Source organism: Chelon labrosus (assembly GCF_963514085.1).
Source record: "Chelon labrosus genome assembly, chromosome: 10".
Lineage (NCBI taxonomy): Eukaryota > Metazoa > Chordata > Actinopteri > Mugiliformes > Mugilidae > Chelon > Chelon labrosus.
In genome coordinates this window covers 6867255-6882731 of record NC_140360.1, presented here as the reverse complement: position 1 = coordinate 6882731, position 15477 = coordinate 6867255, and the positions used below count along the sequence as shown (strand labels likewise).

The 15477-nt window shown below is 44.1% G+C and overlaps 2 protein-coding genes across 2 annotated transcripts in view; one reads left to right on the top strand and one right to left on the bottom strand.

The window, feature by feature from the left end:
- Positions 1-372: 372 nt before the first annotated feature.
- fsbp (fibrinogen silencer binding protein) lies at positions 373-8574 on the top strand. Its single transcript, XM_084553635.1, has 4 exons — positions 373-695; positions 6000-6055; positions 6191-6359; positions 7974-8574. Exons 1-4 carry the CDS (start codon positions 491-493, stop codon positions 8345-8347), a joined length of 804 nt encoding a protein of 267 aa, XP_084409761.1. The 5' UTR covers positions 373-490; the 3' UTR covers positions 8348-8574.
- Positions 8575-9469: 895 nt separating this feature from the next.
- The window catches only part of celsr3 (cadherin, EGF LAG seven-pass G-type receptor 3), a gene marked incomplete at its 5' end in the record, with an annotated part of 123547 nt that continues 117539 nt past the window's right edge, over positions 9470-15477 (bottom strand). Inside the window, 2 exons of the mRNA XM_084553707.1 lie at positions 9470-13352; positions 14413-15466. Coding sequence (XP_084409833.1) covers positions 13325-13352; positions 14413-15466 — 1082 coding nt within the window. The 3' untranslated portion in view covers positions 9470-13324. The remainder of the gene's footprint in view (positions 13353-14412; positions 15467-15477) is intronic.

The window sequence follows — 15477 nt, the reverse complement described above, 5'->3', positions numbered from 1 at the left end:
AGCAAAGTACATACCAACTCATCCCTGTCATTACCTCATGTCCCTTTTTTGTGCAATACTTTGTGCAACTCCTGTTGGAGTTTTTTTTTTTTTTTTCCAACTTTTGTTTGGCTGATGCAATATGTAAATAAGTCTCTCTTGTCTTTTCTTATTCTATGTTTGTACTTTGCACTGTTGTTCCCTGCCGCTGTAACACCCCATCTTATATCAGGTAGTATGGATAAAAAAATAATAAATAATAACAGAAGTAATAGAGGAGTAGTAACACTTGTTGTAGTAGTAATAGAAGTAAATGTATATGTAGCACAATGGGAGTATGAGAAACAGTATTTCTCTGTATGTTGTTCATTAACATAAGTGTCAATAAATAACTACACTCAACAGCGGCACGTTTCCAGAGAGGCCGTGAACGCACCACGAGGCGGTGGAAGGTAATAGGTTACGCCTGCTGGCCGTTAGGTAGCGGGTCCAGCTAACTTCACAGCTAACTATGCCCGGAAAATGCAAATTCCAGGACTCGTGGCTCGCCAAGGAAATCTACAAGGACTGGCTGGTCAAGGACAAACAAGACATCCACTTCGCGCGGTGCAAGGCCTGCTGTAAATCAATCAAACTTCAGACCATGGGCGAGGCTGCTCTCACCAGCCACGCAGGGGGAGCTGGCCACAAAGCGGCTGTCCGCAAGATGGTGGAAGGTTAGTTTCAACTCAAGGGGCAGGAAGGCATCCCTAAAAGACGAGCCAGGGGTGGCTGGGAAGTATTAATGCATGCATTGGTTGTTTGTTTGTTTGTGTAGCTGGAGTGACTGCAGGTTGTTGTTGTTGTGTTTGGCTGCAACATCAGTATTCTAACATCTGTCCCAGATCAGAACCACAGCTGTCCATGTATTCTCACAAGGCATTTAATAACCAAATAAACTAAACACCTTACAGTTCAGTTAATATCATTAAAAAAAAAAAAAAAAGTTGTGACATTCAGTACAGCCATGTCTCCATTTTAGTTTTTATATATTTTAGATTAAAAACCAAACTAAACCATGTGGAGTCTGCTGAAGTCTCCTGCAGGGTTTTAAATAGTAACACAACACTGTTAAGGCTTGGGACACGCAGCAGTTAGCACGCTATACAGTAATAGCACAGAACTGCATGACTAGTAATAGGTAAGAAATTAGAGGACGAGAGCTCGGTGCCCGAGAAAACAAAGTACAGGATAGGAGCTCGGTGCAAGAGAAAACAAAGTAGAGGATAGGAACTTGTGCGAGAGAAAACAAAGTAGAGGATAGGAGCTCGGTGCCCAAGAAAATAAAGTAGAGGATAGGAGCTCAGTGCCAGAGAAAACAAAGTAGAGGATAGGAACTTGTGCGAGAGAAAACAAAGTAGAGGATAGGAGCTTGGTGCCCAAGAAAATAAAGTAGAGGACAGGAGCTCGGTGCCAGAGAAAACAAAGTAGAGGACAGGAGCTCGGTGTGAGAGAAAACAAAGTAGAGGACAGGAGCTCGGTGTGAGAGAAAACAAAGTAGAGGATAGGAGCTGAGTGCCCAAGAAAACAAAGTAGAGGATAGGAGCTCGGTGTGAGAGAAAACAAAGTAGAGGATAGGAGCTCGGTGCCCAAGAAAACAAAGTAGAGGATAGGAGCTCGGTGTGAGAGAAAACAAAGTAGAGGATAGGAGCTCGGTGCCCAAGAAAACAAAGTAGAGGATAGGAGCTTGGTGTGAGAGAAAACAAAGTAGAGGATAGGAGCTCAGTGCCTGAGAGAAAAGAGTAGAGGACATGTGCTCAGTGCATCGACCCCCAGCAGCCTAGGCCTATAGCAGCAGAACTGAGGGATGGTTCAGTCCAGCCCTAATTATAAGCTTGATTGAAAAGGAAATAGCTAATTGCAGAGCACACAATCCTATAACAGCTTTTATTTGCAAATGTATTGGGAACACTGCATGTTCTGTTTCAAATCAAAACATGAGGAAATATTTTATCAAATTCGCTATTACTTCACAGAAAGTGAAGAAATTAGCAAACTCACACATTTCCTGTACAAACTGGAAAGTGCTTAAAAGGTTTAGCTTTCCTGTGAATCACTCAACTAATATTTAGTTTTTGTGTAACATCCGTTTCCGAGAACCACTTCAGGTCTGTGTTGTGTGGAGTCGACCGACCGACTTTTTGGCACCTGTGAGTGGGTTTTCCTGCTGTGCCATGCTGCCGGTGGAAGTTATTTTATTTAAACGTCTCTCCCCCATAGTTAAATCTAGACTACAGGCGTTCAGTTAGCTATTTATTGTTAATCATTATCTCCTTACCACTGTCTTCTTTTTCCTCTTCCTCTATGTTTTGTCACTCTCAGAGCGATCACCTCTTTTCATTTCAAACTGGTCGTCATTGTCATATTTTACTGCATTTCCGCGACATGCAACAGGATGGAGTGTGCAGAGCTGTGTAGTTTAAAGTTTGTCGGGTCAGCTGGTTGGTCCTGTGAATCCCTCAGGAAGTCTCTGCTGTGCACTCCAGGGCCCGTATTCCTGAAGATTCTTAGATGTTTTCTAAGAATTTCCCCTCAAAGTCAAGAGTAGATCCTGGTAAGGATAAAAGGTATTCCTAAAGAATCTTAGCTCTTCAGAGAGCTCCTAAGCTCCTGAGATCTGTTAAGAGTAGGGAGGAGGACTTTTAAGAGGCTTAGGAGTTTCTTAAGCAGAGGAGAAATCGGCAGAAAGGTGGCATTTATCTGTTGTGCTGCATTTTCCCATGCCTGCTTCTTGGCTTGTAGTGTGACACTGGGGCCAAATCTAACTCTCAAAAACACTTTTATTCTTCTCAGTTGCTGTTCGGTTTGTGGAAGGTTTGAACGCCAACCATCACTGCTTCATACAGGCCGGTTAGCAATCACAGAAACTGATGAAAGCTGAGCCATTTTACCCTCGTTAATACCAAATGGTTGAAAAATGACCAGCATGGTAAATGAATGGAAGCAAATAAAAAGAACGATCAGCATGTGGATACTGTGCAAGTGGGACTGAGTTTAATCACATTTTGTAGGATCATTTTAAGTCTATTGATTTGACAGTCCATTCTATGCCCATTATCACCAAAAGTGTATTTTTATCTAGCTTTTAGGATCAACCAATCACACCTTTTGAAATGATGACTCATACGTAGCAACAGGGTCAACCACACCTCCTCACTAAGATAAGAGTTTGTGTCCATTCCTTGATCAGAGTTCTCTGAGAATGTCCTGGACTCACTTTAAGACTCCTTACTAGGATTTTTTTAGACTACGTTAGGAGCTCTCTGAGAGGATCCTCAGAATCTTTAGGAATACGGGCCCTGGTCAGATCCTCATAAACGTCCAAGAACCAGACGACAGAGAGCTTCTCCACACATAGTCCCCGCTGAGATACAAAAAGGGCCAAATGCCCTTTTCCTCCTCCCTAGTCTACTGCCATAGTTTAAAGTTTGTCGGGTCTGGTGGGGGCCGACTCAAAACCAGTATTGTGAGACTGCAGCAAGATTTCTAATGAAAGGACGCAGAAAATGGCATGTATTTAAATAATCAATCTGAGGATTTTATGCTTGATATCAGATCTTTTTACATCAAGATTGATGTGAATCAGAAAACGTAATCAGCAGAGTGCTAAACACAACATGTGTCTGATCGCCTTTTATTAACCTGGCCTGATAAAATTACAACTACAAACTACTTATCACTTCTTTTTCCTGGTCCTGTAAACAGAATTAAAGAGCTAGTTCAATCCACCACAATCAAGGTGAAAGGAATTCAGCATTAATTAAAAAAAAAAAAAAAAAAAACAGATCACTAAGGTGTTCTCAGAGTAAGACTCAGTTGTGTCTCAGAAGTTGTGCTCCAAGACACTCCAGTGAGGAGTTTTAGTTTCTACCCTGGGAAACGGGACAAAAACGGTCAATTTTAAAGACTTTAAAACTTGTGACATTCTTCTTCTGCTGCACCAACTTCAGTTTATCACAGTTATACTCATGAGGGAGTCGGCCTGGAAGATAACTGAGTAATACCTGGATGATAGGTTATGATGGTGAGGACCCAAAGGCAGGACACAGAGGGAGGCAGGAGCAGGGAACAAATTAACAGGAAACAAAATTACAAAATCAGGAAGAAAAGTTGCTGCACAGTGGGCAGGTAAGATCCACAGCACAGGAGCAACTTCACAGAGGCAGCGTTATATATATAGACTCTCACAGGCTGATGGAAGAACGAGAGGCAGGTGAGACCAATGAGGGGAGGAGCACGCAGACAAAAGACATGAGGCAGGACAGGTGAGAGGAATCAGAGGGGCGGGAACAAACAAAGACAGGAAGTAAAAACTTCAATTAAAATGAGAAAACCGATTAGAACATGAAGAAGGAGACCAAACTTAGACTTTATTGATCTGCAAGACTGATCTGGAAATTGCTTGGTCACAGTAGCTCAGTTGCACAAGATTTTCTTATGTGCTAGTCTACAAGAAATGGAGACAGAAGTAAATGTGCACTATATACGCAGGAAGGATACATGATCAAGAATCAAGAATACTGTAATGAAATTCTGTGCGGTAGCTCCTGGCTTATATATAAACAGCAGAATAAGCACTGTAAGAGTAAAATTAGAGCTGTACAGGTGTATACATATGGGTTGTCAGCAGCAAACCTTACACTGTGCAAACATTGTAGTGACTTTGTAAAGTGTCCATGGCTCTGGGGAAGAAGCTGTCTCTCTGTGTTATTGTGTACAAATGCTTGGGATTAAAACAGAGACCAAAACATTCATTTTATGTAATGAACTGGCTGGTTGTTGATGATATCGAGAATGCCCAAAGTGCAAGCAGGAGGATCGGACACGGAGAAGAGGTCAATCAGGATGCAGGTTTATGTGCAGAGGAGAGTTTGCAAGGCTCTCATTCTCTGTGTGCCCTTAATTCTCACATTTTGTCCTAGTAAGTTGGCCTCCATTCTTAAATCAAGTTTTAGTGAGTCTAGAAACAAGTAAAATGTGCTTAGGGCACAGCTGTTGATATGGCTACAGACTTTTCTGACAGTAAGTTAAGATAAATCTGCTTAAAACTAGTTTTATTACCTAATTAAGGTAACTCAAGATGGTTTTTCTTGAAACAAATCAAATATCACCATCCCTAATGAGTAAACAAACCCCAAAACTAGTGTGACAAGATAAATATACTGAATATAAAGCAATTAAACTAGAACAGATTTTCGTTTTTTGCAGTGTGTACCTTTTCCGTGAAGGAAGAGGTACAAACAGTCCATGGCCCGGGTGGGTGGGCTCTGCCGCGATCCGGCTGGCCCTCTTTTGAACCCGGTTTGCATGGACCGAGTCCAAATCTGGGAGAGGACCCCCGGCAGTCCCCTATGCAGTTCTTATCACTTGATAAGGTGCAAACTGGAAAACAAAAAGGTACCGAAACACAGGATCATGACCCTAAAGTGTCGGATTAACTAATCTTAACCTGGTATATCCAACCAGGATACACCAGGTTGTTGGATATACCATGACCTGGATGACTGAGAACCTTCACAGACCTAATCTTAACCTGGGTCTTAATTACTTTCATTAAGCACGTCTCAGAATAGACCTATGTGTATCTAGTATGCACTCATGTGTCATTTGCACTCATGCATCTGTCTATTAGTGTTGAGTATGGTGCAATTAACCGCTTGTCCTCTGGACGCCCTGGACAGGTTGATGGATTCAAACCCAGAACCTGCTGTGAGGCATCAGTGCTAACCACCACACCACTGTACGGCCCGTTGCAATGACCAGTTTCCACATAAATGTATTATGTACATTCTCTTGCAAGTGAAACTAAATGCATTATATTAGCATGCATTCATTTACACTAGTGTACCTAATGAGTGCATGTGTGAAGGTGTTATATGTACATTCACCAGAGGGGGGCACTCTTTGACTATTTTCCCTGTAAGACAGTCACCTGCAGTCCCTCTCTGTCTCTGTCTCCTTGTGCCTTTCTTTCTTATTAGGAGGCAGTTTGATGGCGATCAGTGCCGCTGGACAGACGAACGGCAGCGTGAATCCGGTAAATGTTTTTAAATTGTTAATTTTAAATCTCTTTTAATTCATTTTAGACGCATAGTCTCACATTAGCAGAACTCACTGAGGTAAACCTGGAGCCACAATGAGGCATAAAGCAACGTCCCACCTCCTTTATCAGGCAGACGACAGCAAGGAGCAAGTGGCCATCTGTCTCCCCCGCGACACCTTGGACAGAATAACAGGCGGCGACTGGTCGGACATCCTCCACAGCCCCACCACGAACCCCACCTCCCACAAATCAGAGCTGCAGGATGAGACATTTCCCACTCCCTACTTCACGACACCAGGTACCCACAGCTCTGCAAGCTGCTCTGGCAAATACTGGTTTTGAATGTAGTCCTACAGGTATCACATTGTTTGATGTGGAACTGAAGCTGGTTTGGATGGAGATGGTGAATGAGAACTCATTAAGGAAAAAGCAGCTAAATGCTGTTTAGCTGCTTGTAGACGGTCCCTGAGGGCTCATCTCTCAGCCGGGTCCACATAGAGACCAGACTAATGTTGTTTGCCGGCTCATTTTAATGGTAACTGGTTTGTAGCTCATTGTACACTGAACCACAGGAGGAAACAATTCTCGTCTGTGTCTTGACCTTTCATAAGGCACTCATACTCGGAAATTCAAAATTTCAACCCTAGAGTGTTATTGTAGGGCATAAGAAGACTTCTTTACTATTGTAAAGAGTCTCCATGGTCTTCGTGGTACCTAATAAAGCAGATATGACCTTGCAGACCACACTGGACCTGATAATGTTACTTGATCTTCTCTGATTGGCTGAATGAAAACCACATGCTTCTAAACCTCAATGAGAGGAACAGGGACGCAATTTAAAATGTGTGCTGAAGTTACCAAATATGGTTCCTCGCCTTATAAAAGGTTAACATAGTTTAGTTAGTCATTGATCCCGGAAGTCCGAAGACCAACCTATCCACTGGTGTAAGTTATCATGTTATAACGTAACTTAATGTTCAAAGAACAACCCTCTGAGTCATTTTAAGATAATGCTGAATACCAGAACCTTCATGAAGACGCAGTTTAGTGCAGGACCGTTACATTAGACTGTTTTCACTGCTGTACCTTATAGGCGGTTTAGGCTTCTGCGTCAGTTTGATGCCGTAGCTATGGCGAGCTCTGATTGGTCTGCTTGGTAGTTTCCGCTTTAGTATTTCCGGCTGCTTCTCCATCTCAACAGTTTTCGTAGTTTTGGATCAATAAAGACGGAACACATCGAGGAAAGGTTGACCGAGGGGGTTCGGAGGTGCAAGCGTTTGCGCGACTCGTCTTCGGCGAAATTTGGGCGAAAGCTTCAGTCGCCATTGTTGAAAGTGAAGCAGGAAGAAGAAACAAAAGTTAACCCGACTGGCAAAAAAAGACGCAACTAGGGTTTGGGTGGTGTTGTTACAGACTGAGCCAGACTGATCAGCACACAAGTATAAATGGCTCACACCAGCGTAGGATACGTATGTAGGTTATGGAGTCTATGTCCTGCAGTACTTTAAATGAGTGTTAACTGAAGTGGCCAGGGAGTATATACCAAATCTGTACCACAGTCAAAAAACATGCTGTCAATTCAGAGGCATTTTACAGCAACAAAACCAACCTGGTGACATATTATTTTTTAATTTTTTTCTCAGAATAAATAAACTATTGGAGATAAAATAAGTCGAACCTTGTTTTTGAGACACTGTGAGGGAGAATGAGCCTCATTATTCCTGCAGTTATGTTTATCATCGACTATATTAGATCTGTATCCAGGCCAACGGGAACGAAAGACGATCCTTCATTGTGACTCAGGACAGAATCACAATGACACTGCAAAAAGAGCTTTACCATATGTGGCTTGTCTTTCGTCAACCATCTCCTGCACGCAAAGCTCCTCCACTGACCTTTCTAAACTCCACAGGCTCTTCCCGGCTCCTTCAGCGCCTCCACCCGTCGGGCGGCGGAGGCGGTTGCGACGCGGAGGCCGTCGCCGGTTGCCACTCGGTTCAGCGCGACCCCGCCGACCTGTCGAGGCTGGAGATCCAGCAGAGGACGGAGGCTATGGAGCAGCAGCAGCAGATGAAGATCCTGGAGTGGGAGAACAGGATGAAGGTGCTGGCGTGGGAGCAGGAGCTGGTGAGGGAGAAGAGGAAAGCGGCGAGGCAGAAGGAGAAGGCCTTCAGGATGAGGAAGGCCTACTACAAGGCCAAGCTAAAGAGGCTGGGGGAGGACGTGCCGCCGTCTTCTTCCAGCAGCAGCGACGACGAGGACAGAAGGCGCGATCAGACTGGTTGATTCTGCTTCGGCATTTGGATTTTCTTTTTAATCAGCGCATGTTTTGTTCTTGACTTGATGTGTTTATATCATGAACTATTTTTATACATTTATAAATGCTGCTTAGAAGGAAGGAGAGAATCATTACAGAAGCAAAAGAATGTTTAAAGTAAAATGAGACTGTTATATTATAATTAATTTGCACATCTTGGGAATCTGTGGTTTGAGTTTATTCAGGTTATTCTGGATTATGGTATTTAATGAACTGAGATTACAACTGATCACTACAAATGTAGAGAATGACATTCCTGAACGGACAATCTTTTGTACCTCACGCCAACATAGCTTCACTTTGTTGTTTCTTTTGCTTGTAGATAATTGTTCATTTTGATACAACAGTGAAACTTGGTCAAAAGACAAAAAATAATAAAAACAAATTGAAAAACTCGACTAAGTGAGACAAGAGAGACGTCTCGCGTGGATGTATTTGGGCACCTGTTGTCGTTTTCATTGTATCTTCATCCATTATAGTAGCTCTGCACGCAATTAAATAGTCCTACAACCAATCAGAGAAATTTAGCTGAAAGGTCCGACTTTACTCTTCTTCTGTCTTTGCCTGGCCCGACTCTCCGGATTATCCTCTTTGCCGGAGCATTGTCAGTTTCCAACAAACTTGACTCCAGACCAACTTTCCGCAACAAAAAAAAACGGGGAAGTTCTTCTGGCTTCCAGGGTACGGATTTGCTTCCATTCAGCCCCAAGACTACTAGTGGTAGGTGATAACCCCTCCCCCGCAGGCGAGGTCGAGGTCAGAGCTCGGTGTAAATCCGTCAGCTTCTTCAGCATGAACTGGAAAAACTGCACGTTATAGGTTTCCTTCTCAAGACTGAGACCACTCTAAGATTTGACTTCATTGGAACCGTCCTAGACCACGAAAATAACCTGACTGAAAACACTTAGATACAGGTAGATGTGCATCAGTCGTTTTTGACGTACTGTTTATTGAATGCAACGTAGACGAGTCCATATGGGAACACTGGGATTATGGGAATCCCAGTCACCATCTTGAAAGCAGTTTTTGACACTTAGAGACTTAAACATTCTGAGACTTATTCTGAGGTTATCAGGATAAGAGGTGCTTTCAGTCTTTATGCTAAACTAAGCACACATTTGCTATGGTACTGTACTTACACAGAGATTATGGAGTTGAACTGATCTTCCCAGCCAACATTTGGGGAAAAAAACATGTTCCTATCCCGATTTGTCACCTGGATTAGTTTTAATCTACATCATATCCCTGTTTTCTCCATTAGTAATAATGTCTGATAGACCTGCAACCAGGCTGAAGTTTAAAATGAGCATTGATCAGTCTTCGTTTGTAGGGTTAAAGGACCAGTGTGTGGGTTTTAGTGACACCTAGTGGCGAGGTTGCACATCGCAGCCGAGTGAGTGCGCAAGTGAGCCTATGGTGGCCGAAGCTTCGTTGGGGCTAAACATGGTGGGGCTCTGTGGACAAGGACCTGCTCTCTATGTAGACCCATTAATCCGCTAATGAAAACATAATAATGAATACTATATTCCCTTTCTGCTCCTACACCTTTAAATTCAAGAAGCCATGATATTCAGTCTCAGCTGGGTGAACCTGTTTTGGGCTGACTGTATTAATGTGGCAGCTACTTTAAAAAACTACTTTAAAAATACTTCAGCCCGTCACGTTGCTTCTTCACCTGAAAGTGTCATGAATATGAAACACCCAACCCTCTTCCTGCGTCTCAAGCAGAATAAATACAAACACACACACACAGAGCCTCGTAGGAATAAGTCTTTTTTTTTTCTTTTTTAATGTCCAACATTTCTCTTGTTTCCGCGATAACAGGGGAACAGCTGTTTCCATCCCGACGGCGGGACAGAAGGCATCTTATAATGAACACACGAGCTAACAAAGACAATCTCCCATCGTTCCTCCTCCTCTCCCTGTCTCTTTCTTTTCTTCCATCTCCAATCCCCAATTGTTTTTTTTAATATTTTTTATTTAATTTAAACCACAATGTCTTAGTCTGAATTCATCTGTATGTCTCCTTTTGGTCCCAACCCTGTTAACCCTTTACTGGCAGCTGTTAATAACCTGCTTTTATGCTTGTGAAGCTGCAGCTTTGCATTTATAAAAGTGGGCAGGGAGGGGGGATATGCATCATAACCGCTATATTTACACCCAGTATTCAGCTTTTAATCTGGATATGTTTGGATACTGAAATTTAAATTTATCAGATTTTAATCTGAGATGTAAATATTTTAATCTCGTAAAAAAATTTGAGTTTTCATCGTCCTCCCGTCTTTGAGTTTTGCTGCTGTGAGAGACTCAGAAGAAACGTCACACGTAGAAAACAATTACTGGACAAAAAATTTAAAAAATCACTCATACTTCCTTTGACAACGGCGTCTCATTCAAAATGGCAAAAAAATAAAAATAGGTAAATAAAATAAATCACCAATACTGTCAATAAATTATCAATAAATAAATCTCATGTCTGTAGATTAAAGGGATTAAGGTCGGTTGAAGAGAAATGAAATTGTGAAAAAATAAAGGGAGATTTATTTTTTTTAGGTGTTCTACTCCTTTAACAGACCGGTGGGTGGTGTATTTTTTTATTTATTTTTAAATTTTTTGGCAATAACACCAGCGGGACAGATAGATATTTGCTTGTCACGTCCCAAAGACATGGGAGTCGACTGATCAGCGGTCAGACCGGGGCGATCTGTGCACTTCTGAATTTTCATCCACTTCACTTTTCCTTCTCTCTGCGACGAGCGACGTCCACGCCTTCCTCCCTGCGCTCACATTTCTAATCAAAGTCGTGGTTTCTGACCCAATTTGTTCTCCTGCCAACCTGATCTGGTTTTGCACCTTGTTTTTATTCTTCTGTTCTGTTCTGTCTCTCTCGTGCTGTATTTTTTTTGTTCTTCAGAAAACCGAGCCTTCTATCTTCTAACCCACAGCAATTTTATTATTGCATAAAATAATAATAAAAAAACATTTACGTTAGGATCCATCCATTCATCGTGTGAGCCAGCCTGCGTAGCTACCTTGAGGCCTGGATTCAGGGCTCCTTGCGGCAACACCTGTAAAAAAGCTGGAGCCGCTGATGGAAAACCCACTTAGAGCCTTTTAGAGCTGACACAGCTGACACCTCCTCTCACCTCCTCCTCCTTTTCCTCTTTGCCGGATCTTGAAATGTACCTCATCTTTGTGTGGCGCTCTAAACTAAAAAAAAAAAAAAAAGAAAACCGAGTGTTCTGGTGGGAAACTCTTCATCTGTGACATGTTTGGATGTTAACCGAGCCCGTTTAGATCTGGAGCCTGTGCTTGTTTCCTGTGAAATTCCTCATACAGAAAACATATTCCAGGGTAATTTCCCCAGAAACTGTCTTCAGCCGAGATTCTGGCTTTGTGTTCGTGTGCTACAGCTGTGCAGGCGGATACCACGCTGCTTTCACGTCTCCAAACAGACATGTCTTCCCTCTTATCTGCTCTCCTACTATATATAAAAAAACATAAATAAATAAAAAATCCACTTCCTTACAGACACCAGACACAGTGGGTTGTATTGTAGATCTAAGGCCTCGGTAATAAAAACAGAGATCCACTTTTGCCTTCTATCACGACACAGTTATTATTAAAAATGACCAGAAAACAAAACTGAATTCCATCTTTTGCCGTTCACACCCTGCAGATGTTATTTCTGTGACGGAAAAGTGGAGAGCGTCGATGTTTCGTACAGGTTTTGAAGTCCCTTTGGCTTAGATTTGCACAGAACTTCTGCAAGAGAAGCTTTTTTTTTTTTACTTTTTTTACTTCACACCCCATATATATCTATAAACGAGTCCCGCGGATGCTGCTGCCGCCGCCGCTGCCGCTTCCCGTGGCGTCCCTTGAGGCAGGTTTGAGTCGTGGTGCATCATCAAAGTGCAGAAAATACCAGAGAGGCAGACGGAGATATCGACCCTCACCCACCGAGCCTCCAGGACGACTAAAGATATGGTCTCGTGGTATCTGATATGGTCCGGTTCAGACAGCACCAGGCACAAAGATACACAGATGACAGAGGTCACATTCAAACACAGTGGACCACGAAACGGCACAATCTCGTGACTGGACTCTAATAGCTGAACCACCACTAACGCTGCACTGTTCTGTAGAGCGATCCCTCTCTGCACAATCATCTCGTTCCGTCTCATAATAAACCCCCTTCTTCTATTTACAATCACTTCCTGACATCTGGATAGATTTCGGTTTTGATAATCTCATCAGGTGCTATTGCCGGACCCCCTGTCGCTATACATAAAGTCGATGGGTGCGGGGAAAAGCTTTAGAGGAAAACGTTTTTTCAGGGAGAAATTTGGGGATATTTTTTTTTTTTCTAGGTAAGGGGGAAAAAATCTCTCCCTCAGCGACGAACGAAGACTCGCACCAACCTCACTCACACAGACAAAATCGCTTTAAATAAAAAAAAAGAAAATAAAAGAAACATCACAAGAGATTTTTCTTCTTCATCTCCAATGAAAAAGATACAAAATGTATAAAAATGTTATTTACAGTCGTTTGTTTTTTTTTGTTTCTTTTCGACGGATCTTCGTCGGGTTCAGGTGTGTGTTTGAAATCTGAGGAGTTCTTATTTTTGTTTGTCTTTAGCAGTTTTTAGGTAGTAGAGGTGGTTGACTCATCGTCCAAGGAACCATCGGAGTTTATTGTAGGCGGCGGGACCCAAAACAACTTGATTTATACAGAATACGCCGCCTACAGACGTAAGCGGCTTCATCAGTGGATGTTTTTTTTTCTGTCTTTCTGTTTAAACCTGTGTCTCCTCTGTGTTTTCTTTTTTTAAGTCCTCCCTCCGTGTCCCATGTCGTCCCAGTGGTTCAGGGCCATCCACGACCTTTGATATTGTCCCTCGTGCCTCCGGTGCCGTTGCAATGCATTGTGGGATATGGAGGCTGTCATCAAGACTGTCCTTCGCTTCTGTTGGCTCTAAGGTGAAGGAGAGGAGAATGAGTCAGCAGCGAGTTTATACAACAGCTCCTCCACTGGTTCTACATTCATTTCCATATAAAGATAAAAACAGACTGCGCCACAACAGAAGAGAACTCTCCCTGCTCTCCCAACTGGAGAGTAGGGACAGGAACTGAAGGAGCTTCAGAAAGTTGAGATAAAAGACATAAACATGGGGACAAAGACAGAAGAAGATGTAAAACAGAAAGGGACGGTAAGAGGATTAAAGGCTGTCACATACTCTGAGAGAAGTTTGTTCTCACTCCTAGGACTCCAGCTTGTTCTCAGCACATCGACCTGGCATAACTTTTTTTATTGTGTGTGTCTGGCAATTATTCAGTGATTGGTCAGAAATTGGAAGTGGGTGTGGCTAATGCGGAAAAGAGGAAATGCTAGCGGCTACGTGGCCGCTAATCTCTCCTGCATGCTGAATAAACGCCGTGGTCTGATGGACGCTATCGTTAAAACGACCGGCCAACATTCAAAAATAGTAATTAAAGTGCCTCTCCTTGTCCATCTCCCACAATGCTTAGCGTGTGTGACGTATGCTGCAGTGGGAGGGGCCCAATGAGGACTTGTATGGGCACTTAAGGTTAGTGTAACATGAAATGATTCAAAAAAGGCAACTGGACTTGAGCAGGAGCTGACTTGTAGAGTTTTTTTGAGAAGATGTAAAACAGAAAGGGACGGGAAGAGGATTAAAGGCTGTCACATACTCTGAGAGAAGCGAGAAGTTTGTTCTCACTCCTAGGACTCCAGCTTGTTCTCGACACATTGAGAGAAGACGTTTCACCACTCAGTAGCTTCTGAGTGGTGAAACGTCTTCTCAAAAAAACTCTACAAGAGTGGTGAAAAAACAAGTCCAGTTGCCTTTTTTGAACCTTTGTTGGATATACCATGACCTGGATGACTAAGAACCTTCACAGACGTAACATGAAATGCTTGTTCTTGCTCACCTAGAGAACAAGAACAAATTCCTCGCTTCTCATGGAGTATGCAACAAGCTTTAATCGGGTCAGGTCCACACATAAGGACTTACTCTGAGTCGGGGGACACTTCAGATATGCTGTGGGAGGTGGCCGACTGGGGTGGGGAGGGGGAGGGTCCGTGGACCGAGCCATTAGGACCAGGGTTGGATGCGGCGGCGGGAGGAGCAAGGACGTTGGAACTGAAGGAAGCCAGGATGGAGGACAGAATGTCCAGGTGTTCGCTGGACGGCTGTCGACCCAGGGGGTTTGGATTTGAACCTGCGACCTGGGAGGCAGTCTGACTGGGGTACCTACACGGAGGAGCGGAGTCCAGTCGTCCTCTGACTTGAGCTGAAGGAGGTAGCTGCTCCTGTTGGGGCTCCTCGGAGATCGGGGGAGGAGGTGAGGAGGAAAGGGGCTGGTCGGGGTGTGAGGGCTGGCGGGGAGGCAGGGTGCGGAGCCACTCCCGACACGGCTGGGCCTGCTGGGCTCCGTTGGTGTCCAGCTCCTCTCTCGACCTGCTGCTCATCAGCGCCCCTCCTAGGTGCTCCCGGGACGAAGCCTGCCGTCGAGTTAGCGAATTCAGCTGCGACCTAGATCCACTGAGGTACGCCTCCATCCCAGCTCCCCCATTTCCACTCAAGTCTTCCCTCGAGGCGTGGAAGCTGCTTGCGTGATGGTTGTCCAGTCTGTCCCTGGATCCTGTCAAGTTCTCCCTGGATGACGAAACCCGCTGATGATCCAAGGCCCCCAAACCTGGTCCTGACCCAAGCCCCAGCTCTCTCCTCCTGGGTAGGAGATCCAGATTGTCCCTGGAACCCCGGGAGTCTAGCCGGTCTCTCGACCCCCCAACTGTCTGCCTGCCAAGAGGATCCCTGGACAGCTGCCTTCGAGCAAGCGAGTCCAGGTGCTCCCTTGAGGAGTAGCGCGAAGCTGGCTGGGAGAGGGAGCCAGATCCTCCACCAGAACCCGCGGAGGCAGAGTACATGCGACCGTACGAGGCCGCGGGAACGCCTCGGTGTCCCAAGGTAGAGGTTCGGTACCAGTTGAGCTCGCTGGGGACCCGGCCCATGGAGGACAGACCCTGGAGCGCCGGAGGACAGCCGAGGCGGTTCTTAAGGATACCTGGAATAAGA